General features: G+C 38.7%; 1 protein-coding gene across 5 annotated transcripts in view; it reads right to left on the bottom strand.

Annotated features, from left to right (window-relative positions):
• Positions 1–17,665, bottom strand: part of RBL1 (RB transcriptional corepressor like 1) — a 75,077-nt gene extending 57,412 nt beyond the window's left edge. For 2 of the 5 annotated variants that reach the window (XM_061210219.1, XM_061210220.1), the window contains exons 1-6: positions 17,460–17,665; positions 14,283–14,416; positions 5,304–5,504; positions 4,989–5,053; positions 4,761–4,889; positions 4,489–4,649 (exon numbers count right to left, since the gene is read on the bottom strand). In XM_061210219.1, coding sequence (XP_061066202.1) covers positions 4,489–4,649; positions 4,761–4,889; positions 4,989–5,053; positions 5,304–5,504; positions 14,283–14,416; positions 17,460–17,615 — 846 coding nt within the window. In that variant the 5' untranslated portion in view covers positions 17,616–17,665. Of the gene's footprint in view, positions 1–4,488; positions 4,650–4,760; positions 4,890–4,988; positions 5,054–5,303; positions 5,505–10,081; positions 10,089–14,282; positions 14,417–17,459 lie in introns of those variants that run through there. The other 3 variants (XM_061210221.1, XM_061210222.1, XM_061210223.1) reach the window with 3 other exon arrangements.
• Between the last annotated feature and the right edge of the window lie 9,431 nt (positions 17,666–27,096).

Below are 27,096 nucleotides of genomic sequence, written 5' to 3'. Positions count from 1 at the left end.
AAGATATAACAACTATAAATTTTTATTCACCCAACATAGGAGCACCTCAATACATAAGGCAACTGCTAACAGCTATAAAAGAGGAAATCGACAGTAACACAATAATAGTGGGGGACTTTAACACCTCACTTACACCAATGGACAGATCATCCAGACAGAAAATTAATAAAGAAACACAAGCTTTAAATGATACAACAGACCAGATAGATTTAATTGATATTTATTTATAGGACACTCCATCCAAAACCAGCAGATTATACTTTCTTCTCAAGTGCACACAGAACATTCTCCAGGATAGATCACATCTTGGGTCACAAATCAAGCCTCAGTAAATTTAAGAAAATTGAAATCATATCAAGCATCTTTTCTGACCACAACGCTATGAGATTAGAAATAAATTACAGGGAAAAAAACGTAAAAAACACAAACACATGGAGGCTAAACAATACGTTACTAAATAACCAAGAGATCACTGAAGAAATCAAAGAGGAAATCAAAAAATACCTAGAGACAAATGACAATGAAAACACGATGATCCAAAACCTATGGGATGCAGCAAAAGCAGTTCTAAGAGGGAAGTCTATAGCAATACAAGCCTACCTCAAGAAACAAGAAAAATTTCAAATAAACAATCTAACCTTACACCTAAAGGAACTAGAGAAAGAAGAACAAACAAAACCCAAAGTTAGCAGAAGGAAAGAAATCATAAAGATCAGAGCAGAAATAAATGAAATAGAAACAAAGAAAACAATAGCAAAGATCAATAAAACTAAAAGCTTTTTCTTTGAGAAGATAAACAAAATTGATAAACCATTAGCCAGACTCATCAAGAAAAAGAGGGAGAGGACTCAAATCAATAAAATTAGAAATGAAAAAGGAGAAGTTACAACAGACAACACATAAACACAAAGCATCCTAAGAGACTACTACAAGCAACTCTATGCCAATAAAATGGACAACCTGGAAGAAATGGACAAATTCTTAGAAAGGTATAACCTTCCAAGACTGAACCAGAAGAAATAGAAAATATGAACAGATCAATCACAAGTAATGAAATTGAAACTGTGATAAAAATCTTCCAACATACAAAGTCCAGGACCAGATGGCTTCACAGGTGAATTCTATCAAACAGTTAGAGAAGAGATAACACCCATCCTTCTCAAACTCTTCTAAAAAATTGCAGAGGAAGGAACACTCCCAAACTCATCCTATGAGGCCACCATCACCCTGATACCAAAACCTGACAAAGATACTACAAAAAAAGAAAATTACAGACCAATATCACTGATGAATATAGATGCAAAAATCCTCAACAAAATACTAGCAAACAGAATCCAACAGCACATTAAAAGGATCATACACCATGCTCAAGTGGGATTTATCCCATGGATGCAGGATTCTTCAATATATGCAAATCAATCAATGTGATACACCATATTAACAAACTGAAGAATAAAAACCATATGATCATCTCAATAGATGCAGAAAAAGCTTTTGACAAAATTCAACACCCATTTATAATAAAAACTCTCCAGAAAGTGGGCATAGAGGGAACCTACCTCAACATAATAAAGGCCATATACGACAAACCCACAGCAAGCATCATTCTTAATAGTGAAACACTAAAAGCATTTCCTCTAAGATCAGGAACAAGACAAGGATGTCCACTCTCACCACTATTATTCAACATAGTTTTGGAAGTCCTAGCCATGGCAATCAGAGAAGAAAAAGAAATAAAAGGAATACAAATTGGAAAAGAAGAAGTAAAACTGTCACTGTTTGCAGATGACATGATACTATACATAGAGAATCCTAAAGATGCCACCAGAAAACTACTAGAGCTCATCAATGAATTTGGTAAAGTTGCAGGATACAAAATTAATGCACAGAAATCTCTTGCATTTCTATACACTAATGACAAAAAATCTGAAAGAGAAATTAAGGAAACACTCCCATTTACCATTGCAACAAAAAGAATAAAATACCTAGGAACAAACCTACCTAGGGAGACAAAAGACCTGTATGCAGAAAACTATAAGACACTGATGAAAGAAATTAAAGATGATACAAACAGATGGAGACATATACCATGTTCTTGGATTGGAAGAATCAATATTGTGAAAATGACTATAATACCCAAAGCAATCTACAGATTCAATGCAATCTCTATCAAGTTACCAGTGGCATTTTTTACAGAACTAGAACAAAAAATCTTAAAATTTGTATGGAGACACAAAAGACCCCGAATAGCCAAATCAGTCTTGAGGGGAAAAAACGGAGCTGGAGGAATCAGACTCCCTGACTTCAGACTATACTACAAAGTTATAGTAATCAAGACAATATGGTACTGGCACAAAAACAGAAATATAGATCAATGGAACAGGATAGAAAGCCCAGAGATAAACCCACGTACCTATGGTCAACTAACCTATGACAAAGGAGGCAAGGATATACAGTGGAGAAAAGACAGCCTCTTCACTAAATGGTGCTGATAAAACTGGACAGCTACATGTAAAAGAATGAAATTAGAACACTCCCTAACACCATACACAAAAATAAACTCAAAATGGATTAAAGACCTAAATGTAAGACCAGACACTATAAAACTCTTAGAGGAAAACATAGGAAGAACACTCTTTGACATAAATCACTGCAAGATCTTCTTTGATCCACCTCCTAGAGTAATGGAAATAAAAACAAAAATAAACAAATGGGACCTAATGAAACTTAAAATCTTTTGCAAAGCAAAGGAAACTACAAACAAGACAAAAAGACAACCCTCAGAATGGGAGAAAATATTGGCAAACAAATCAACGGACAAAGGATTAATCTCCAAAATATATAAACAGCTCATGCAGCTCAATATTAAAAAAACAAAGAACCCAATCAAAAAATGGGCAGAAGACCTAAATAGACATTTCTCCAAAGAAGACACACAGATGGCCGAGAAGCACATGAAAAGCTGCTCAACATCACTAATTATTAGAGAAATGCAAATCAAAACTACAACGAGGTATCACCTCACACCAGTTAGAATGGGCATCATCAAAAAATCTACAAACAACAAATGCTGGAGAGGGTGTGGAGAAAAGGGAACCCTCTTGCACTGTTGGTGGGAATGTAAATTGATACAGCCACTATGGAGAACAGTATGGAGGTTCCTCAAAAAACTAAAAATAGAATTACCATATGACCCAGCAATCCCACTACTGGGCATATACCCAGAGAAAACCATAATTCAAAAAGACACATGCACCCCAATGTTCACTGCAGCACTATTTACAATAGCCAGGTCATGGAAGCAACCTAAATGCCCATCGACAGACGAATGGATAAAGAAGATGTGGTACATATATACAATGGAATATTACTCAGCCATAAAAAAGGAACGAAATTGGGTCATTTGTAGAGACGTGGATGAGTCTAGAGACTGTCATACAGAGTGAAGTAAGTCAGAAAGAGAACAACAAATATTGTATATTAACGCATACATGTGGAACCTAGAAAAATGGTACAGATGAACAGGTTTGCAGGGCAGAAATTGAGACACAGTTGTAGAGAACAAACGTATGGACACCAAGGGGGGAAAGCGGTGGGAGGCAGGGTGTGTGGTGGTGTGATGAACTGGGAGATTGGGATTGACATATATACACTAATATGTGTAAAAAATAAAATTCTAATATTCAAAAAAAAAAAGACCCAATGCTACCAAAAAATAAAATTGAATAAATAAATAAATATTAAAAAAAAAAAAAAAAAGAAGTATGTGTAAGAGAAGAAACCAGTTAGGGAAGACTTTATGCTCAGAGGAAAATCTCATAATAGTATTTGCAAAGAGGGGAACTATAATAATGACCTAATTAATCCATATTCCTATTTTTTTTTTTTTCCAACCAAAGAGAAAACTCAAGTCGTAGCTGGATTAAATGGCTCAGCGTTGGGGAAATAAATTGAGACCCAAAGGAAAAAGCCAACTCAAACATATAGAAATAGCGAGGTAAATTATTGAGAAAAAAATCCAGAATGCATGTAGGTAGCCCACAGCTGTAAGGGATTTTCTGCTCTACTCATATTGAATTAAAGCTACAGTTGTTATATTGATACATCATCCTACTTTTAGTAAACAGTCAGCAGTTATTCAAATTGTGGCAGTAAACTAGCTTACTCTGACCTCCTGCTTTTCATAATTCTTTATCAGGCTTACTCTGATGTTCTGTTCTTTATAATTCTCTATCAGAACCTCCTATAGTTGCCTCTGACAGTGCATTTACTTGATAGTACATACAGATGGTCACACTGTTCAACAGCTCAGTTTTGCACATCACAGAAAATCACAGAACAACTCCGCATCACATCAGAGACTGAAACCTGGGAATCTTGACCCTGAGTCCTATAATGTTAAGAACTTGCTTAAAATATTGCTTTTCCCCTTGAGGCTGCTGCTGCTGACCCCCCAAAATCTGAGTCATTTAATTGTAAGTATAGTACCTTCCTGTCAAAGAGCTTTGAAATATATGGTTTAAAGTAGTGCTCCTTTATTCCTTTGGCTTCTACCAGAAGTCCGTCATGTAGTTCACACAGTACAGGAATGATGCAGGGAGGCTCTTCAGAAGCCCTAAAGTCAGCAGTATGGAAATCAGATGGTAAACCTAGTTTGACAGGGTATAAAGAGCAATGGAGGGAAAAGAGAATATGGTCAATTTTTGAAACTCTTTTTCTAAAAATTGACAATCAGTTTTCAAAAATAAATAAGGTCTTACCTTTAAATGACGGATTTAGCAAGTCTCGTCTATTTGGGCACATAATGGCATTGGCAAAAATCAGATCCAAGCAGCACAGAAGTAAATGATAAGAGTTTACTAAATCATCTCCAATCATACGAAAATTACCTTTAGAAGAAAAGAGACATAAAACCCAGAAACCTTTCAGGTCAAATAGCACCAAGTTCCCACAGTAGAAATGTAAAACACCTGAAAGTGTCACCTTACCCTTAGTATAAACAAAGAGGGTCCAACAGAAATTAAAGAGCTCCTTAACACTGCAAGGAATCCTCCTAAAAAGGGGGAAAAATGTACTTTTTATCTGACTAACTTACTAAATATCATTCCACATTTGTCACTTAAATTGAAACAGCAAATATAACAAATAGTAAAGTCAAATTACATATAAAATCTCATTCACAAAGGACAGACAACTATGTTTTATTAAATGGAATTAAAAAGTAGACTTTTAAAAATGCAAATTCCCTTAATAAGTTTGTATCATAATTTCTATGTCAATTATATGAGGATTAAGTGTCTCACCTCTGCTTCCTGCTTCGTGGTAACTTTGGTGGCTCTTCATATGGATTTTGAAATATATCTAAAAAAATTGGCTCAAATTTTTTGAAAATTACAGTAGACACCTCAAAATTTCTTTCTAGCCTTTCTATACGTTCACGAAATTCTTGTGGCAAGTTTGACATGTCCATCCACTTCTTCATTTTACTAAAAAACTGTATTAAACTAAAAAAACAGAAAAAAAGCAACTTTAAAATGAGTCCATATAAGGGAAGGAAAAGAAGACACTCTACTTATGCCTAAGAATCTTTATTAAATGCCTGATTTTATTTAAAAAAAAAAAAAAGAGAGAGAGAGAGAAAAAACAAAAACCTCACTCCAAGTGCTATGAAATTACTTTGGTTCCCAGAATCACTGTGGGAATGTAGATTTTGAATTAGTAGTCAATACATAAAATACCTTCTACTATGCAGGGAGTATCTATCTACTTCTTTTATTCCCTGCAGCACCTAGACCATACTCTGCATATAAATTACAAAGTAAATGTTAGGCAACAGACTGATGAGTTCACAAAACTAGTTTGAGGAAACACAGAATCTCCCAATACTGGATTCTGGAATTTGATCACAAAGCACCAGACTGTTACAGGGCAGGAATAAAATTCAAATGTTTGTGTTCCAACGTGTGGTTCTACCACCAAATATAAACTAAGAAGGTAGTACATACCCAGAAAATCACTTAATGGATAATGGCTCTACCTTTCTGGCTTATTTAATTATGAGTGCATTTTTTTTATGTCCTCATGTTAGTATGGTCTTAGACTGAAATTTTGTAGTGTTAAAGCTCATTTAAGTGTCTAGCGCTATATACAGAACGATACTTGTAATTTTTTTTTTTTTAAAAGGTGGTGGAAGAAATCATCAGCTAGTTTTGTCCATAGGTGTTCAAACTCCAGACATGCTGATTGAAATCTAAGAATCTGAGTTTTTAAAAAAGATCTTTATCAGGGCTTCCCTGGTGGCACAGTGGATAAGAATCTGCCTGCCAATTCAGGGGACACGGGTTCGATCCCTGGTCCGGGAAGATCCCACATGCCGCAGAGCAACTAAGCCCGTGCACCACAACTACTGAGCCTGCGCTGTGGAGCCCGCGAGCCACAACTACTGAAGCCCATGCGTCTAGAGCCCATGCTCCACAACAAGAGAAGCCACCGCACTGCAACGAAGAGTAGCCCCCCGCTCGCTGCAACTAGAGAAAGCCTGCGCGCAGCAATGAAGACCCAACACAGCCAAAAAAAAAAAAAAAAAGTATATCATGATACCCTGTGTGTGAGAATTCTCCTCTTTGGTTTTTTTTTAATGGGTAATATGCATAATTACAAAATTTAAAAGGTACTAAAGGATATATGATGTCTGCTATCACCGCCCTCCCAGTTTTTTTCCACTAAAGCAATCAACTTTGCCTTAGTGACTAATTACATTGTTACTAGTTACTTATTTATCCTTGCAGAGCTTTTTAAGGCATTTATAAACATATACCTACTTAAACTTTTTTCCCACTCAAATGATACCATACTACCTACAATACTCTGCACTTCATTTTTTTTCCTGTAATTTATTTTGGAGATCTTTTTATATCAGTTCATGTTATACTCCTTCCATAATTTTAAGAGCTGCATTTTATTCCACTATACGAATGTACCATAAATGTATTTAAACATTCCCTTTTATCCCTTAATCTTTTTATTTTGAAATAGCATCAAACTTACAAAAAAGTTGCGAGAATAGTATACAAGAACTCCTTTATTCACCAATAATTAACATTTTGTGTATTTGCTTTGTCATCCATCTCTCTCTCTCTGTGTATATATGTGCATACAAGTGTTCCTTGATTTATCATGGGGTTACATCCCGACAAACCCACTATAAGCTGAAAATATTATAAGCTGAAAATGCATTTAATATACCTAACCTACCAAACATCATAGCTTAGCCTAACCCGCCTTAAATGTGCTCAGAACACTTCCATTAGCCTACAGATGGGTAAAATCATCTAACACAAAGCCTATTTGATAAAAAAAAGTGTTGACTATCTCATGTAGTTTAATGAATACTCTATTGAAAGTAAAAAACAGAATGGTTGTATGGGTACAGAATGGTTGTAAGTGTATTGGTTGTTTACCCTCCTGACTGCATGGCTGACTGGGAGCTATGGCTCACTGCTGCTGCCCAGCATCATGAGACAGTATCACACCATCAAGTCACAAATCTTAAGTCGAATCATCATCTGTGTATGTATCCACATGTGATGGTTAATTTTAGGTGTCAATTGGACTGAGCCACAGTGCCCAGATAGTTGGTCAAACATTATTCTGGATGTTTCTGTGAAGATGTTTTTTGGATGAGATTAAAATTTTTTAGAAAAGTTATGTACGGGCTCATGGATTTCCACTGCCAATCTGGACCAAAGCCAATCTGCCTACAGTCACTGCTGAGTGCCCAATCAGCCAGCAGCAGAGCAAGGTTCTTTAGGAGGCTGTATATGCTCTGAATCAGCAAACAATATAGGGCTGTTTCTTCCACAGCCAGGATTCACAGGTCCAGGAATCAAGAGGTGGGGGGAGAGTGGCACCACTCACTATTACCCCTATTGACCCACCAGCAAAATTTTTGCTTCCTGTCCCTGTCACATTATACTCTGTTGGCCTAGAGGTCTTAGTTCCAGAGAGAGTAATGCTTCCACCAAGAGATACAACAATAATCCATTGAACTAGAAGTTAAGACTGCCATCCAACCACTTTGGGCTCCTCATGCCTCTAAAGCAACAGGCAAAGAAGGGAGTTACTATGCTGGCTGGAGTCACTGATCCTGATGACCAAGGAGAAACTGGATTGCTACTCCAGAATGGAGGTAAAGAATAGAATACAGGAATCCCTTAGGGTAGCTCTTACTATTACCATGCCCTGTGATTGAAGTCAATGGAAAACTACAACAATCTAATCCAGGCAGGACTACTAATGGCCCAGACTCTTCAGGAATGAAGGTTTCGGGTCACCTCACCAGGTAAAAAACCACGACCAGCTGAGGTGCTTGCTGAAGGCAAAGGAAATATGGAGTGGGCAGTGGAAGAAGGTTATTAATACCAACTACAACCACGTGACCAGCTACAAAACGAGGACTCTAATTGTAATGAGTATTTCTTATTTTGCTACAAGTGTTTGTGTGCGTGTATTAAATCTTTGTATTCCTTCCTCTCTTACCCACTTGTTACGTAACATAGCATGTACTGACTTTATACCACAATATTGTTAACTTTACTTCCGAGTATTTAAGTTACAGGATATCAAGAAGAAGAGTAAACATCACCCAAGGATTTTGCATCCTCTTTTGGGGAAAGGGTTAGGGCATTTTTGGTTGTACAAAGGATACTTATCTCATGTTAGGCTAATGTATGATCTTGTTATGGCTTTTATTTGCAGATTAAGTATGGCATAAGGAGATTGTGTATGGGCGCCCAGATACTCAGTCAAACATTATTCCAATGTTTCCATTAAGGTATTTTTTGGAATGAAATAAACATTTGGATTGGTGGATTCTGGGTAAAGCAGATTACTCTCCATAATGTAGGTGGGCCTCATCAAATCAGTTTGAAGGTCTTAACAGAAAAAGACTGACCTCCTCCCAAGTAAGAAGGAATTCTGCCAGCAGACTGCCTTTGGATTCAAATTGCGACTCTTTCCTGGGTTGCCAGCCTGCTGGCCTACCCCATATTTTAGACTCTCCAAGTCTCCACAACCATGTGAGCCAATTCCTTAAAATCCCTCTCCCTCTCCTCTTCCCAACCTGTGCATGTGTGTGTACATGCTCTTTTGCGTGCGTGCACGCTCTCTCTCTCTCCATATATATATATATATATACACACACATATTAACACATTCTATTGGTTTTGTTTCTCTGGTGAACCCTAATATAACATACATATAATTTTTTTCTGAAGCATTTGAGAGTAAGGTGTAGATATCATGCCCTCTCTTCTATTTTCATAAAGAGAAAATGTATTTACTCAAAAATATAGTTTCTATTTCCTGAGAAAGAGGTCTTACATGATTAAGTGCAATTATCAAAATCAGAAAATTTTATATTGATAAAATACTATTAGTCCATATTTAAATTTAAAATTCACCAATTGTCTCAAGAATGTTCTTCACAGCAATCTTAAATTTCCCAATCTAGGGTGTAATCTAGTAGCATGAACTGCATTTATGTGTTATTTCCTTTTAGTTTCCTTCAGTCTACATCAGTTCGTTAGACTGTCTCTTGTGACACCAACATTTTGGAAGAGGACAGGTCAGTTATTCTGTAGTATGTCCCTACATGCTTCCCTCATTATTAGATTTAGGCTATGTATTTTTGACAGAGTACTACATAAGTGATGTTATATCCTTCTCAGTGGGTCATAACCATTTGTCCCATCATTGATAATAACTCTGTACTTGATTTAGGTGGTATCTGCCAGGTCTTCCACTTCAAAGTTACTATTTTTCCCTTTGTAATTGATAAGTGACTTGTAGGGAGATACTCTACAATTATGTAAATATTTAGTTGGCATGCTAATATAAGGAAGAGATTTCCCTTCTCCCCTATTTATCATCAGTATAGATTTTATTCAGTTATAATCCATTACTGTCCCTATTCATTCTGATGCTCAAGATATCCCAGGTATGGTTACAAATGGGAGCCTTTTCAAACTAGCTCCTTTGTCCCCTGGAGATGTCCCCAACATTTTTTTGAGCACTTCCTTACTTTCTGGCATAAGTTGTTCCAGGTTCGTTAGAAAAATAGGTCTGCCCCAGCTTCTGAATCAGCCATTTCTTTGAAGACATTATGCTAAGTATTCATTTGTTGTGTCCTTCCTTGGAGATATTATGCTGTTATTTGAAGACATGAGGCTAAGTGAAATAAGCCAGTCACAAAAAGACAAATACTGTATGATTCCACTTATGTGAGGTACCTAGAACAGTCAAATTCAGAGAGACAGAAAGTAGAATGGTGGTTGTCGAGGGTTAGGAGGAGGAAGAGGGAAGTTATTGTTTAACTGGTATGGAGTTTAAGTTTGGGAAGACGAAAAAGTTCTGGAGATGGATGGTGGTGAGGGTTGAACAACAATGTGAATGTATTCAATGACACTGAACTGTACAATTAAAATTGGTTAAAATGGTAAATTTTATGTAATGCATATCTTATCACATACACATATACTTCCCCCAAACCCTGCCACCAAAAGCAAAGTATAGAGTAGGGATGGTAATATGGAACATACGTTCCAATGGTGGCACACTACCTAATTTTAATGGCAAAAGATAAAAGAGAAAATTACTCTGGGGGCTTCCCTGGAGGCGCGGTGGCTGAGAATCCGCCTGCCAATGCAGGGGACACGGGTTCGTGCCCTGGTCCGGGAAGATCCCACATGCCGCGGAGCGGCTAGGCCCGTGAGCCACAGCTGCTGAGCCTGCGCGTCTGGAGCCTGTGCTCCGCAACGGGAGAGGCTGCGACAGTGAGAGGCCCGCGCACCGCGATGAAGAGTGGCCCCCGCTTGCCGCAACTGGAGAAAGCCCTCGCACAGAAACGAAGACCCAACACAGCCAAGAATAAATAAATAAATTAATTAATTTAAAAAAAAAAAGAAAATTACTCTGTAAAAATTAGTATCATCAATGTTCCAATTAAAATTATGAAAAATCATTTTTCATTCAGGTTCTATTATTATACTACGAAAATAATGAATGAATGAAAGTTGTCTTGATTTAAGTTACAGAAAAACTTGTAAAAAATATGGAAAAATTAGTTCTCAATACTTAAAACAATAAGATGTAGACAACTAACTGCTTTATTAAAATGAATTTAAAATTCAAATTATAAAATAGATACAATTTTTTAATACCCTTAATAGCAGAAAAAATTTTTACATGCAACTTTCTTTTTAAGTTGGAAGTTGCTTTGGTTAAATTTTTTTTGTTTTGTAGACTGAAGCTGAATATAGATACAGTTCAAAAGGAGACATACTAATGTATATTTGTATATAGATACATATGTAACACAGCATGACTTGGGAGGCTCGCCACTTTCTTAGGTATATAACCTCTGGGAAGTAATTTAATCTCTTGGTGACTTGGTTTCCTCATCTTTAAAATGAGATTTATTTAATACAATTACTGTGAGGATTAAATGAATAAAGATATGCAAACTATTAGCACATATTGTCTGTCACACAGGTAAATATTCAATAAAAATTTGCTAGTTTTACATGTGTATGTATAAATATATACTTAAACAGTATTTTGCATTATAATTTATTAACAATATTTGATGGATATTCTCCCATATCTATAAAGATCTAGTCATTTAAAATTACATTTAAAGTTGAAATTTTGAAAATAGCCCAAATTATTATAAATCAATGTAAATAATAATGATCACTTGAAATTCTTTTTTATTTGTCTGAATGAACATATTGATGTTGGTCAACTGCTCTTTTAGCAATTAGGAATGTGACACTTAAACAATTTTTTTAAAACCAATCCACATTTTAAAAAGTATCTTTTGACTCATCACTACACTTTTAGGAATTTATCTGAAATACACACTTACAATAATGTTCACTTGTCTGTAATCACAAGGGACTGGATATAATCTAAATGCTCATCAATAAGGGGGCTGGCTAAATATATAAAACATCCTTATAACTTAAAATATCCGACAGTCATTAAAAAAAATTAATGAGGTAGAGCTATACATGGTGATATAGAAGGATTTCCAGAATATAAAGTAAGAAAACCAACAGAAAAATACATATAGCAATGATCTCATTTATGCTTACAAATAAAACGCAAAAAACTGAAAAACAGATTTTTTCCTGCTTAACAATTTAATAACAGTAAATTGCTAATAGTGGTAAATTCTGGGGGATGGAAAAAGAAAGAGATATCTTTCTATTTTCAACCCTTCTGTATTATTTGAAAATTTTAAACCTTTTTTCTTTTATTGTAGTAAAAGTATATACAATGTAAAATTTACCATTTTAACCATTTTTAAGTGTACAGGTCAGTGGCATTAACCATTACCACTATCTACCTCCAGAACTCTTTTCATTATTTGAAATTTTTATCATGAGCTTGTACTGTTCAGTTTCCGCAACAACTTATTATTACAAAGATTTAAAAATTTAATATGGTCAGTGATGAGAAACATCACTTCCCTGGCTTCCCTGGTGGTGCAGTGGTTGAGAATCTGCCAGCCAATGCAGGGAACACGGGTTCGAGCCATGGTCTGGGAGGATCCCACATGCCACGGAGCAACTAGGCCCGTGAGCCACAACTACTGAGCCTGCGCATCTGGAGCCCGTGAGCCACAACAAGAGAGGCCGCGATAGCGAGAGGCCCGCGCACCGTGATGAAGAGTGGCCCCCGCTTGCCGCAACTAGAGAAAGCCCTCGCACAGAAACGAAGACCCAACACAGCCAAAAATAAATAAATAAATAAATAAATAAATTTAAAAGAGAAACATCAATAGAAAAAGATCACATGACAATGGACAAGGTTTTGCTCAATTAAAAAAAATTACCTTAACTCCATTTATCTTATATTTTCATTTTCTTTTTATCATGAACGACAAAAATTATATTTACTAAAGTTTTAAAAATTGTCTTGACTTAATTCTTTTTCCATTTATAGAAACCAAAATTGTTCTGAGGATTTTTTTTTTTTTTTTTGATTTAGCATGAACTGAAACTTAACCCTCACTGGATAGGGCTTTACACTTTCGCCTCTGTCCTGGAAACCCAGGATAGCAAATAGACAATGAACTCAAATAGTCATTATGAACATTGGCAACTATCCAAATCTGAATCACTCCATTTCTGTTGTTTGGTATTCAGGCAAATAGTTCCATAAAGTTGATACCAGAGCGAGTAAAAGCTATAGCTAAGACCCACCAATTGCTTAGTATTTTGCAAGGGACAAAATATTAACCATACAGTAGAGAAACAAGAGAACATCGTTAGCAGATGATCAAAATTAACATCACCAATGAGAGGCAGAAGGATATCATGTGCCTCTAGATGTGATATACTGAGGACACAAAATCACTTATGTAGTTTTCCATCTAGGAATGTAAAACCTGCACCTAATCATAAGGAAACATGAAACAAATCCAAAATGAGGAACAATCTATTAAAAAGGGGGGCAGGGTGATTGTGAACTATACTCTTCAAAAATGTCAATGTCATAAAAGACAAAGGCTGTGGAAATGTTCTTGTTTAAAGGAGACTAAAAAGACATGGTAAGTGAATGCAATACCTGATCCTAGATTGGATTTTTTTTTTTTTAAGATTGGATCTTGAAGGAAAAAAATGCTATCAAGAATGTTACTGGATCAACCAATAAAACTAGAATACAGATGCTAGATTATATAAAATTACTGCATCAATGTTAACTTTGTTGAAGTTGATAACTGTACTGCAGTTATTTAAGGAAATACACACGAAGTATTTAGGGGTAAAGGGCTATAACGGACACCACTTAAATTGAAATAGCTGAGGAAAAAAAATACTATTCAAGAGAAAAAGATCAAATGATAAAGCAAATGGAGTAAAATATCAATAAAAGGTGAGTCTAGGTCAAGGGTACATGGATGTTCTTTGTAGTTTTCTTATTTCTGCAACTTTTCTGAAAGCTTGAAATTATTCTCAAATTTAAAATATGAATGAAAAAGTTACAGAGAAAAAAGATTTAGAACCTCTAAATCTAAAAAGATTTAGAGGCCTCTGGTTGAAGTTAGAATTTAAGGAAGAAAGACAGAGAAAGGATGTGAGAATTGGGAAAGGATACCTATATGGATAACAAACTTCGAATGGGATGAAGCTAAATGATTTAAAATAAAGAGAAATTAAATCCTAAAATTAAATTTAGGACTTATAAAATAATGTTTGAAAAATCAAGTGCTTTACCTTAATTTAGCTGAACGTAGTATTCTGGTAAGTGAAACACAATTTCCTTCCATGATACCCTTTCCAACTGTGGGAATAATGCTTTTGCGGCAAGCAACATATAATGAACATGCCAACCAGTGTATAACTTCTCCCTGGCAGGCAAAAGATAAAACAGCAAAATGGATATACTACGTTAAAACGCTTTAATTCTAGAATCAAAAGAGATCTTAGAATTATCTGGTCTAATTTTCATCCTGTATTAATTAACAGGCCAGAGAAACGAAGATATTTGCCCAAGGTCACAAAACTTAGTTGGTTGCAGTAATGGGTATAAAACTCCTTACTCTTAGTCCTGTGTAACATGCTAAATCCGTATTAATCTAAAGATAGATCTCTCACCTATACCCCAAATCTAATATTATTGAAGAGTTTTCAATTTCTCAGCATTAGCTTTCTCAATATTATAACACCAGTCATGGCCTTGATGATGCTGAAGTTCCTACCATTTTAGTTTTAGGTTTCTTTTTTAACCAGTTTGGCAGAGAAAGGAAAGAACAGAGTAGAAGATGGCAAGAGAATTACACATATAAAAATTAATACCCATCACAACACAAAGGAGACTGTCAGTTTTGTGAGGTAAAAATTTGGGGAATTATTTACCCTAATCTTTAAAATAGTAAGTATGGCTCTCTATCTTAGCAGACACTTCAATTTACAATGCTACAAAAAAGGTGACATTTGGGAATTCAACACTTAATTATCTGCTTTAGGCTTGAGATATCCAAGCTAGATTCACTTTATGACTTCACTGCTGAGCTTTACATAAAATTAAGAACTAGACTCAAATCTCATAGCACAACACAATACTGTTGTGCAGATCCTCTTTAAGATCAGACTCTAAAAGAATAAAATGATTGATAAAGATTTCTCGCAATAATCCAAAAGGGGTGGGTAGAAATGGGTAGCCACCAATAAAGCTACCTAATGTTCCTACCCTAAAGTACTATAGTGAAAAGTCTCATTTGCTCAAGGCATTAAAGGAGGCAGGTAAGCTTAAGGTTGAATACTTTTAGAAGCCTTGATTAACTAACTGTTTGGGTATAGCATCCAAGTACTCTACAGCTTTTGGATACAGGCTGCTAGATGAAAACACTATTAAGACAGAGAAAATTTAAGAACCAAAATTACTGCTTTGATTTTTTTTCCTTTAAAAAAAAAAAAGCACCTATAGTATTTAATTTAGTTCCTTTATGCTAGGCCTTAGAAATACAAAAACAGTTTCTAACCTCAGGGTACTCCAAGTGTAGAGCTAAGAGGAACAGATATTATACTATTATCTATAATTGGTGAGATATATGTTTTAAAAAGAATTGAAAAGAAAGTGTTATGGGAGAATATAGTGTAGTTACTGATTTTGACTGGGGGTCAGGGAAGGGTTCACAGAGGGAGACAAAAGTGGTTAAGTGGTGAAAAATCACCAAAATGTACGGGGGAAGTGGGGTGGGTAAGCAGGAGCTTGCCAGGTAGACTAGAGGGGACAGGGGCTGGGCAGAGGGGTTCTTAGGAAGCAGCAGATATATGAAAATGCCCTCCACCAAAAACAAAGCATAAAAGAAGAGGAAAATAAAACACTCTGGATAGAATAAACACTCACAAAATCTTAATTCACACAGCTGTGAATTCAGTCAAACATTTAAGATATCCTGATCAACTCAGCCTAACTGGAGATTCAGCTCTTCAACTTTCGCTGGAGTCGGGAGTGAGGGAAAAGTTTCCAGGCAGAGGGATTGGCATGGAGAAAGCACACAAGTAGGAACAAGCTGGGCATATTCAAGAATCTGAAAGAGGTGCCCAGTTTAATACCTTGACCACCATCTGCACTCAGCAATGCTTTTCAGTGACAGACCAAATGAGGACTCGATGTCAGAAATGCTTTCTCAGACTTTTAAAAAGTTTGTTTCCAATCTAGGGGACATAATTTATAATCTCCCTTAGTTTCTTATTCTTTCCTCAGCTTTCCTCTCGTGTCACCCAGAGATGCACATCACTGTCCTTCATCCAGTCTATCCAGTCCTACCCTGGAGACATACAAGAAGCTCTCTTCTTCTCCCTCATATACACACACACACATTCCACTCCAAATTTCCAACTCTATGCCTTAGAGCCCACCGATTAATTATTTCACCAGGTGATGAGTCAGCAGAGCACTCTGGGTGAGTCCAGTCCTCTTGGATCACGAAAACCTTTGACCATAAGGCTGCTGGAGCAATTGCAAATACATTCCACCACAATTCTACCTCTATACTGGGCTTATGCTTGCCTGGGTTCCTAGGACAATTAGCAGAACGACCCTGGGCAAGACAATCCTCTGGGCCTTGATAATATTGCCTGCAAAGCAGGTTTAATACTCGCTGCCCTGCCATGTTCACAGGGCTGTTGTGAGGACTTAATGCAAGAACGGTTGGGGAAAATCTAATGATAGCCTACGTTTATTTTGTTTAGAGACAGACACTGTGCTTAGCATCAGGATAATCTAATTATCCCCATCTGAGAGAGGAGGAAGCTGGGGCCGAGAGATAAGCATTGTGTGCACACTGGCTCTGATCAAACTGCTGTACAGCGGCAATTCTGCCGAAAGAGCAACCCACACCTCGAGGCGGAAGGGTGGAGAGATTATGGCTCAGACTCCTTACTCCGGCTCCACCTCTAACGGTGAGACCTTGCGCTTAACCTCTTCGGGGCTCAGCTTCCCCATCTGTGTAACGGGGATCACAACATGTTCGAAGAGGTGTGGCGGCGAGAACCAAGTGAGATGACATATTTAAAGCGCTGGGCAGTGGCGTCTGGGCACACAATTCACGTAAGCTTCTGCCATTAGAGTAACTGTTTGTTTAAGCAGACTTAAGGGCAGTCCCATGACGTGTGTGGCACTGGTCTGAAGACTAGGGGACCCCTGAGTGGCGTGTGACCTTGGACAAGCCACTCCTTTTCCGGACTTCGGTTTCCCGCCTCAAAATAAATGGAGAGATTTATCTACACTCGCCCTTCCAGCTCCGCACTCCTCGGCGCGGGGCTGGGCAGAGACCCTTCCCGGTGGGGAAACTCCCACCGCCCCATAGGGTGGGGTAGGGGCGGGGCGGGGCGGGGGTGGGGCCTGGCGAGCTCGGTCCCGCCGCCCCACCTGCCGCCGCTCACCTCTAGGCTGTAGTTGCCCCGGATGGCGGTGAAGTCGTCCAGGGCTTCGGCCGCGCTCCCCTCATCCAGGTTCAGCTCCTGGCACAGGGCCTGCAGCGCCTCCCCGGCCGCGGCGACCACCGCCGCCCCCTCAGCGTGAGGATCGTCCTCGTCCATCCCCTCAGGCCCGGCGGGCGGCGCGGTCACAGACCCCCCAGCTCCTTTCTCCCTCCTGGGCGCGCTACCCACAACCACCCGCGCCAAAAGCGCGCGAAAATCAGGAGCCGCAGCACGACGTCTCTTCGATGGTCTGCATCCGCGTTTCTCCTCAAAAAGGTCCGTTTCTCCTCCAGGGCTCCCAGCCGTCCCTCTCCGGAAATGTGATAAGAAGACGGACTTCGGGGCCTAGAAAACCTGGACTTGGCCCTTGGCGGACAGCGGTGGACACAGCCGGCAGGGCAAATTCGGAGCGGAGGGATCGGCGGTCTGCGCGCAGGATCTGCTGGGAGTTGTAGTCCGTATCCTGCCTTGGAGCCGGCTGCGCCGCCCTTTCTTGGTGGCTCTTTGGTTTGGGCCCCGCTGGGCTGCCAGTTGCGAGGTGGCCCCGTTCATCTTAGGGAGAAGCCTCTTCTGCCCGGCCAACCCACGGGCCTGGGTTTGTTCCTGCCCCGGGACGCCAAACACAGTCTGATCGAGAATTGCCCCTTGAGTTAGGAGATGGAGGAGGGACCTGAAAAAAGTGGTCTCTCGACAGCGAGGGCGGGGGAGGGCCTCGTCGGACTCTCCTCAGTGTCTCCAGCGCCTAGTGAGTGGTCTTTTGAATGACTGAAGGGTTGGTGAGGCAAGGTTTATTGGGGGATATCTGTCCATCTCTTCTTTTTTTTTTTTTTTTTCCATCTCTTCTTGATCGCTAAACGAGGCTTGACCTGGGCTGAAAGAAATGCAGTAAGGGGCCACTTTCTCAGCTTCCTGGGAGCTGGGACCCTGGAACCCAGTAAAGACTGTTATTCCAGACTTAGGAATGGCCTGAGCGTAAGCCTGAAGGCATGGAACTGGTCTCGAGGCTTACCCTTCCGCTTCACCAAAAACACCTTCTCCGAGAAGAGCCAGAGTGATCATTTGAGAAGGTAAATCAGAGCACGTCAGTACTTCACTCAAGATCCTTCAGTAGATTCCTTTTGCCCTTAAAATAATATCCAGACTTCTTGACCTGGCCTATACGGCCCCATGTGATCTGGCCTCACCTCATCTAGGGCATTGTCCCCCTCCTCAGGTATATAATAAGATCCAACCTCACTGCTTTGTTTTGGAACCTTGGAAATGCCAAGCTGCCAAACTAGTTCTTGCCTCAGAGCCTTTTGCACGTGCTGCTCAAACAGCCCCACATACTCTCTGCCAGATCTTTGCTTGTCTGGCTCCTCCTCATCCTTCAAGTTCAGCTAAAAGTCATCTTGTCAGGCCACCCCTGAGCACTGTATTTAAAATAGCTGACCCGCATCTCCCCCCATCCACCCCATTTCATTGTCTTCATAGCATCTTATCACTATCTGAAATTATCCTATTTGTTTATTCGCTGGCTCTTCCTACTAAAATGTGAGTTGCATGAGAGCAGGGGCCTTCCTTTCATGTTCACTGTATTCCAAAGTTTATAGATGAGTGGCCAACCTGTAGTTGGCCCTCAGTACTTAGCATGGTGTGTTTGAAAAATTACAAAGAAAACCTTTGTTGCTTGGATGAGGGAAGGAGTCACCAGAGATGAAAATGGAAGACAGGTCAAGTTAGGTTGCAAAGGATCTCATAAAGGTAAAAGCGTGCACATTATCAGTGGGGGTTTTAATGAAAGGAGGTGAATGATCGGTATGTGTTTTGGACAGGTTCCTCTGGCTGCAGTGTCACACGTGGATTGGATGGGGTAGAGAGTAGAGGGATGAAGATGGTGGGAGGTTGGTCCAGTGTAGAAAGGAGCCAGTCTGGAGAGACATCTGTGTCCTAGAACTGAAGGGGGCACTACTGAAGAGGAGAAGTCTCCAATAACAGGTTTCCATCTGGGCCAAGAGGGTGAAAGGTGATACTGTCAACTAGAATGGGAGTACAGCCAGAGGGATAGGATCAGTTCTGGAACTGTTGTGTATGGGATGCTTGCAGGCAGTTTAAAAGGAGGCTGTTGGATCCTGGAACGTAGCCCCTCTCTCCTGGGCAATTTCCCAGTCTTCTACATTCTCCACACGTGGGGAGGGGTGGGACTTGGGAACCAGTGGCAAGCTGGGTCTCAAATGAGTAAAAACTCAACCTCCCCCTAAAAACTCACGCAAACTGAACCGCCCATGTGGTACTTCCAACTCTGCTTTCTTCTAGCTGACTTCAGGGCCATCTCATTATTATTTTCTGAAAGGGATGTTGGCACATAGTGTCCGTACAGAGACTTACCTCCCATGAGATTTTACTTAGAGGTTATGGGCCGTTAAGGGGAGGTCTGTTGCCAGTGCCAAGGGTTCTATAACAGGGCTTATTGTCCCTCCTCCTAACTTCCTTTCCTGTCAGCAAAGAAATGTCAGGATTAGTGGAGGTGAAATGGATGAAGGTCTTCCTGTACTGGCTCATTTGTTTTCTAATTAACCTACTGTGCTTCTTTAAGAGAGAGCTCCAGGAGTGGAGACAGCCTAGACATGAAGATTTGGGAATTTTCAGGCAGTACCTGAAGCTAAGGGAGCTGGTTCATATCACTCAGGGAATGTGTTGGCATGAGAAGAGACTCAGGGGTAGAACCTTTAGGAACACCAACATTTCAGGGATGGGCAAAATTTTAGGAGTGAATGAAAAAAAAAAAAACTGTCCAGAGAGGTATAAAAACAAGGAGCAATATTTCAGAGGCCAGGAAAGAAGTACTCCATAGAGTACTACCAACACTACAGAGAATTCAAATAGGATGAGGAATTCAAAGAAGACCTCATGTATTATCTTTCATATGTTTTCAGTGACCTTTGCCAGAAGCAGCTGCCTTTAGCACAGTGGGAGTGGAAGCCAGATTACTGTGATTGAGGGGCTAATGGGAGGAAGGTCAGAAAGTTGAAGTAGGAAGTAAAAACTTCTCTTTAAGTAGTCTGGTGGAGGAGAGCCAAATGGAAGGGTGTTTTCTAGGACTGGGAAACGCAAGCATGCGAGTAATCAGAGACAGGCAGCAGGCAGAGATTGAAAATAAAAAAAGATCATCAATATAGTCAGGCTCCGGAGAAAGTGGCCAAGCCGGGGATCCAGAGCCTGCCCTTCCTCTTCATAGCTCTTGTCTGGAAGGGGGTCACCTCACATCTAGATTAAGCAGAACTGCTAGGTGCTCTGATGAGAGCAAAATAGCAACATGCAGTTGGGAGTTGAGAGTGGGAAAGGTTTGGAACAACTTGAGAAATATCACTGGCTCTGTCAAATGCAGACATCATGGTTGGAATTTTTTGAGGAAAAATGCAGTAAAAGTAAGTCTACCCCATGAGATCCTGGGTTTCGTAGCTAGTCCTGGACAAGATCACAAGAGCTGAGAAGCCTCAAGTTTTTTGCCTTTGCCATAACTAATCAATCTCCTTTTTATCCATATCTGAACTTCAGAGTGTCATTCTGGCCTTGAAAAGAAACCAAGATAAAAGGAAACAGCTCTCAGGAATTATAAATCAAATAGAACCTGAGACTCATTGCCCCATTTTTCATCCCTTTAGTAAGTGGGTTTTCAGTGAGTTGCAGTACGTACTATAGCCCATTTCTTCTTTGCAGCTGGATTTGATTCTCCTGATTCTTGTCCCACTTCATGCATACTAAGTCCTGAAAACCCTTCATTTCTTCATTCCAAAAATGTTTACTGAATGCCTGCTATGTGCAAGATACTGATTCTTCCTTTGCTGTGACTTTCAGATCATCCAGACTTGAACTGAGGGGCATTGCTGGCTTGAAAATGATCCAAGAACAGAAGAAACACCTCTCAAAGGTGATCCACCAAACAAACAAAAACTGAGAAACACTATCTGTTGTTGTTGTTTTCTCCTCAGGAGTGAATCTTGGCTCTAACTTTGGATTTTCAGTAAGTCATATCCTATATGTAAAGCCTTCCATTTTCCCCTCCTATGTTTTGATTCATCTGATCTGTAACCCTTTACATCCAATTAACCACTCACGTCTATGACTTTTCCTTTTGCCATGTTGTAATTCTCAGACTGTCCTGAACTGAATTATTAGGAAGTGCAGGCCTTGGAAATGAGGCCACGATAAAAGGAAAAAAATCTTGAGTTCCCTTATTTCCCTTATGAAATAAAGCAGATTTAAGCAGTACTCTTTTTTTTTTTTTTTCCTCTTTTGGACTGTAACTAAACTATATCATTGTTTTGTTTTGTTTTTTTACATCTTCATTGTAGCATAATTGCTTTACAATGTTTTGTTAGCTTCTGCTGTATAACAAAATGAACCAGCTATATGTATACATATATCCCCATATCCCCTCCCTCTTGCGTCTCCCTCCCACCCTCCCTACCCCACCCCTCTAGGTGGTCACAAAGCACGGAGCTGATCTCCCTGTGCTATGCAGCTGCTTCCCACTAGCTATCTGTTTTACATTTGGTAGTATATATATGTCCATGCCACTCTCTCACTTCGTCCCAGCTTCCCCTTCCCCCGCCCCCACTGTGTCCTCAAGTCCATTCTCTACATCTGCATCTTTATTCCTGTCCTGCCCCTAGGTTCATCAGAACCATTTTTTTTTTTTTTTTTTTAGATTCCATATATATATGTGTTAGCACACAGTATTTGTTTTTCTCTTTCTGACTTACTTCACTGTATGACAGACTCTAGGTCCATCCACCTCACTACAAATAACTCAATTTCATTTCTTTTTATGGCTGAGAAATATTCCATTGTATATATGTGCCACATCTTCTTTATCCATTTATCTGTCGATGGACACTTAGGTTGCTTCCAAGTCCTGGCTACTGTAAATAGTGCTGCAGTGAACATTGTGATACATGTCTCTTTTTGAATTATGGTTTTCTCAGGGTATATGCCCAGTAGTGGGATTGCTGGGTCATACGGTAGTTCTATTGTTAGTTTTTTAAGAAGCCTCCATACTGTTCTCCATAGTGGCTCTATCAATTTACATTCCCACCAACAGTGCAAGAGGGTTCCTTTTTCTCCACACCCTCTCCAGCATTTATTGTTTGTAGATTTTTTGATGATGGCCATTCTGACCTGTGTGAGGTGATACCTCATTGTGCTTCTGATTTGCATTTCTCTAATGATTAGTGATGTTGAGCATCCTTTCATGTGTTTGTTGGCAATCTGTATAACTTCTTTGGAGAAAGGTCTGTTAAGGTCTTCTGCCCATTTTTGGATTGGGTTGTTTGTTTTTTTTTATTGAGCTGCATAAGCTGCTTGTATATTTTGGAGATTAATCCTTTGTCAGTTGCTTCGTTTGCAAATATTTTCTCCCATTCTGAGGGTTGTCTTTTCGTCTTGTTTATGGTTTCCTTTGCTGTGCAAAAGCTTTTAAATTTCATTAGGTCCCATTTGTTTATTTTTGTTTTTATTTCCATTTCTTTAGGAGGTGGGTCAAAAAGGATCTTGCTGTGATGTATGTCATAGAGTGTTCTGCCTGTGTTTTCCTCTAAGAGTTTTATAGTGTCTGGCCTTACATTTAGGTCTTTAATCCATTTTGAGTTTATTTTTGTGTATAGTGTTAGGAAGTGTTCTAATACCATTCTTTTACATGTAGCTGTCCAGTTTTCCCAGCACCACTTATTGAAGAGGCTGTCTTTTCTCCATTGTATATTCTTGCCTCCTTTGTCAAAGGTAAGGTGACCATATGTGCACGGGCTTACCTCTGGACTTTCTATCCTGTTCCATTCATCTATATTTCTCTTTTTGTGCCAGTACCATACCGTCTTGATTACCGTAGCTTTGTAGTATAGTCTGAAGTCAGGGAGCCTGATTCCTCCAGCTCCATTTTTCTTTCTCAAGATTGCTTTGGCTAGTCTGGGTCTTTTGTGTTTCCATATGAATTGTAAAACTTTTTGTTCTAGTTCTGTGAAAAATGCCATTGGTAGTTTGATAGGGATTGCTCTGAATCTGTAGATTGCTTTGGGTAGTATAGTCATTTTCACAGTATTGATTCTTCCAATCCAAGAACATGGTATATCTCTCCATCTGTTTCTATCGTCTTTAATTTCTTTCATCAGTGTCTTATAGTTTTCTGCATACAGGTCTTTTTTCTCCTTAGGTAGGTTTATTCCTAGGTATTTTATTCTTTTTGTTGCATTGGTAAATGGGAGTGTTTCCTTAATTTCTCTTTCAGATTTTTCGTTGTTAGTGTATAAGAATGCAAGAGATTTCTGTGCATTAATTTTGTATACTGGTACTTTACCAAATTCATTGATTAGCTCTAGTAGTTTTCTGGTAGCATCTTTAGGATTCTCTATGTATAGTATCATGTCATCTGCAAACAGTGACAGTTTTACTCCTTTTCTGATTTGGATTCCTTTTATTTCTTTTTGTTCTCTGATTGCCGGGACTAAAACTTCCAAAACTATGTTGAATAATAGTGGTGAGAGTGGGCACCTTTGTCTTGTTCCTGATCTTAGAGGAAATGGTTTCAGTTTTTCACCATTGAGAATGATGTTGGTTTGGGTTCGTCACATATGGCCCTTATTATGTTGAGGTAGCTTCCCTCTATGCCCACTTTCTGGAGAGTTTTTATTATAAATGGTGTTGAATTTTGTCAAAAGCTTTTTCTGCATCTATTGAGATGATCATATGGTTTTTATCCTTCAGTTTGTTAATATGGTGTATCACATTGATTGATTTGCATATATTGAAGAATCCTTGCATTCCTGGGATAAACCCCACTTGATCATGGTGTATGATCCTTTTAATGTGCTGTTGGATTCTGTTTGCTAGTATTTTGTTGAGGATTTTTGCATCTATGTTCATCAGTGATATTGGCCTATAGTTTTCTTTTTTTGTGACATCTTTGGTTTTGGTATCAGGGTGATGGTGGCCTCATAGAATGAGTTTGGGAGTGTTCCTCCCTCTGCTATTATATCATTGGTTTTTAGTAAACAGTACTGCCAAACTCACCAAAAAAAAAACCCAGCCCATGCTGTCCTCTTTGTTATCACTGACTCCCCTGCTCCTTCATCCGCTATACCTAATTACTAAATCTTGTGGATTCCTCCTCCACCAGATTTCTAGCTGTCTTTCAACATGTTATATTTTCTCTTACAATCCATCTTATGTTTACTTACTAGTCTAGTCTTTCTCAAGCAGCATTTGTAACGTGTCTCTTTCTCAAGACTCTTCAGGGCTTCACTATTACCAGTTGAATCAAATTTAGGCAGCTAAGCATTGAAGCACATCTGTCAGGTCCATCCTCACCTGCATGCTTTTTTTTTTTTTTTTCTTTTGTCAATATGCTCTCCCTACTTTTTCTCAGGGTACATGTTGGGTTTTATTTTTCGTTATTATCCAATGGCCTGCCGTGTTAACACTCAACTGAGCTTTTTTGAATAGAAAATGAAGTATGGGTGGTGAGATAGATTTACTCTGCCCTTCATTTCTGATCCAGATACATCATGAAGGTTGTTTCTATTTTGATCCCATTGTGCCTCTATGATTAGCCTCCCAGTTGTGGTTTAGTATTTCATAGTTCCCCAGAGCATGTGTCGAGAGCCTGATGAAGACCTTTAGAGGCTCCAAGACTAAAAAGATGATAGTATACACCCTTCCAAATGTAATTCAAAATATAAACAATTCCAAACCCCAAAATAAGGGTAAGAAAGTACAACAAAGTTCTGATTATTTTTCCCAACATGACTATTTCATTTTGAAATTCTTTACCAAAAAAAAAAAAATTTTTTTTTTCCCCCCAACTTTGTTCTGCCCTAAGCAACTACTTAGTCTGCACATGTCCCTCTTAGGAAAAACTACTACCAGCTAACCTTCTAACTGTCAAAAAAAAGCAGTTAATAGTTGTCGGGGAGGGGCAAGACCAGCCCTCATCATTCTTATGGTTCTTGTTCCTCAAAGGAAAAACTAACGTGGTGGTCCTTAAGCTGAGTCCCTACAGAGACAGTAATGCCAGCCCTACTCAAAAGGATAATTAATGATTTTTCTACCTCGCTTAGACTTTAGATAAAGAAATTAAAAACCGAAAAGCCCAATTTAACTTAATGTTAATTCTAAGGCATTTATCCATTAAAATCTATGTCCAGGGCACTCGATTTAGTCACAAGAAGATATTTCAGAATAGCATTTTCTTTTAAGTTTTCCTCTAAGAGACTGTCCTGACACAGACTTCATTCTACCTAGAACCAAAACTTAGGATCACTTTTGTTTCCTGAATGTATACATACTTATGTTAATCCTGCTCCCCTGTATTCTCAGAGAAGTTGGAAAAGTGAACACTGGTTTAACCTACCCCCTACCGCCCCCCAGAGAATAGCCTTTTAATCAGAAGGTCTTGGTGGAAAAGTCATTCATATGAGAGGGATATATGTAACACCCAAAGATAGCAACAGCAGGAACAGTCTTCGCGAGATTATCCCTGTTGCTTTTTTCCTCATTTTGATTTCCTCATTCAGTTTAGAGAAATTGGTATTTTCCTTTTCTTCTTTGAAGCAGCTAAGGCTATTACCTAGGGAGCTACTGAAGAAGGTACAGAAGATTGGAATCAAGAGATTTGAGTCTAAGAAGTCCTAGCACTGCTGCCTACTGATTTTGTGCTCTCTGGCAAGTTATTTAACCTCTCTGAGCCTGTTTCCTCATCTGTAAAATTGCGATAATAATAACTAAATTACATAATTAATGCAAGGTAGAAAAATAACATGAAAGTTCTATACAAAGAACAATTATAACTATTTCCTCTACTGTTTTTCTACTGCACCAGAAACAAGTGGCTGCTTTACAACCAACTCTAACCTACTTTGTTTCCACATCTTGAAGTGTGTCATCTCAATCAATATAACTGATTCCTAAATGCAGATTAACTGAGATTAGGAATGGGTTCCCTTCGAGCAAACAGACGAAGATTATATATACATAGGTATCTGTATAAAATACCTGGAAGGATACATGAGAAAGTGGGAACAGTAGTTGCGTAAGGGAAGAGGAATTCAATAGTGGTGAGATAAAAATAACATTACTTTTACTGTGTATCTTTTGGACTTTGTAGTTATACCAAAAACTAACTTAATAAATAAAATGAATGCTATAAAATAAAGGGAAGAGACCATCACATATGTATGCTATGATACTTAAGATACTTTTTTTACTACCTGTTTTTACTGATAAGCTCAGTTAATTAAAAACTGCATCTAGGAACTTCTTAGCATTTTGTCATTTAAGAAACGATTTTTCTCTGTATATTTGATTTGACACAGGGGTGGAGAATCATGAATTAATTTCCATTTACAATCGCAGTGCCATTGTTAAGGTCCTAAAGTTTGAAATGCAACACATAAAAGCAAAACCCATGTGGTCAGACCATTTCAGGTGTTAAATGAATTTGTAACTAAAGTAACAGACCAAAGGCTAATTTCCTGAATATAAAAAGCTCCTATGAATCAACATGAAAAAGACTAACAAATTTCCTCAAAATGGGGAAAGGATTTGAATACAGTCTAGGAAAAGGAAA

The sequence above is a fragment of the Eubalaena glacialis genome, chromosome 13 (genome assembly GCF_028564815.1).
Source record: "Eubalaena glacialis isolate mEubGla1 chromosome 13, mEubGla1.1.hap2.+ XY, whole genome shotgun sequence".
Taxonomy (NCBI): Eukaryota; Metazoa; Chordata; class Mammalia; order Artiodactyla; family Balaenidae; genus Eubalaena; species Eubalaena glacialis.
Note: the sequence above shows the minus strand (reverse complement) of the source record. Positions and strands in the feature narration are given on the sequence as shown.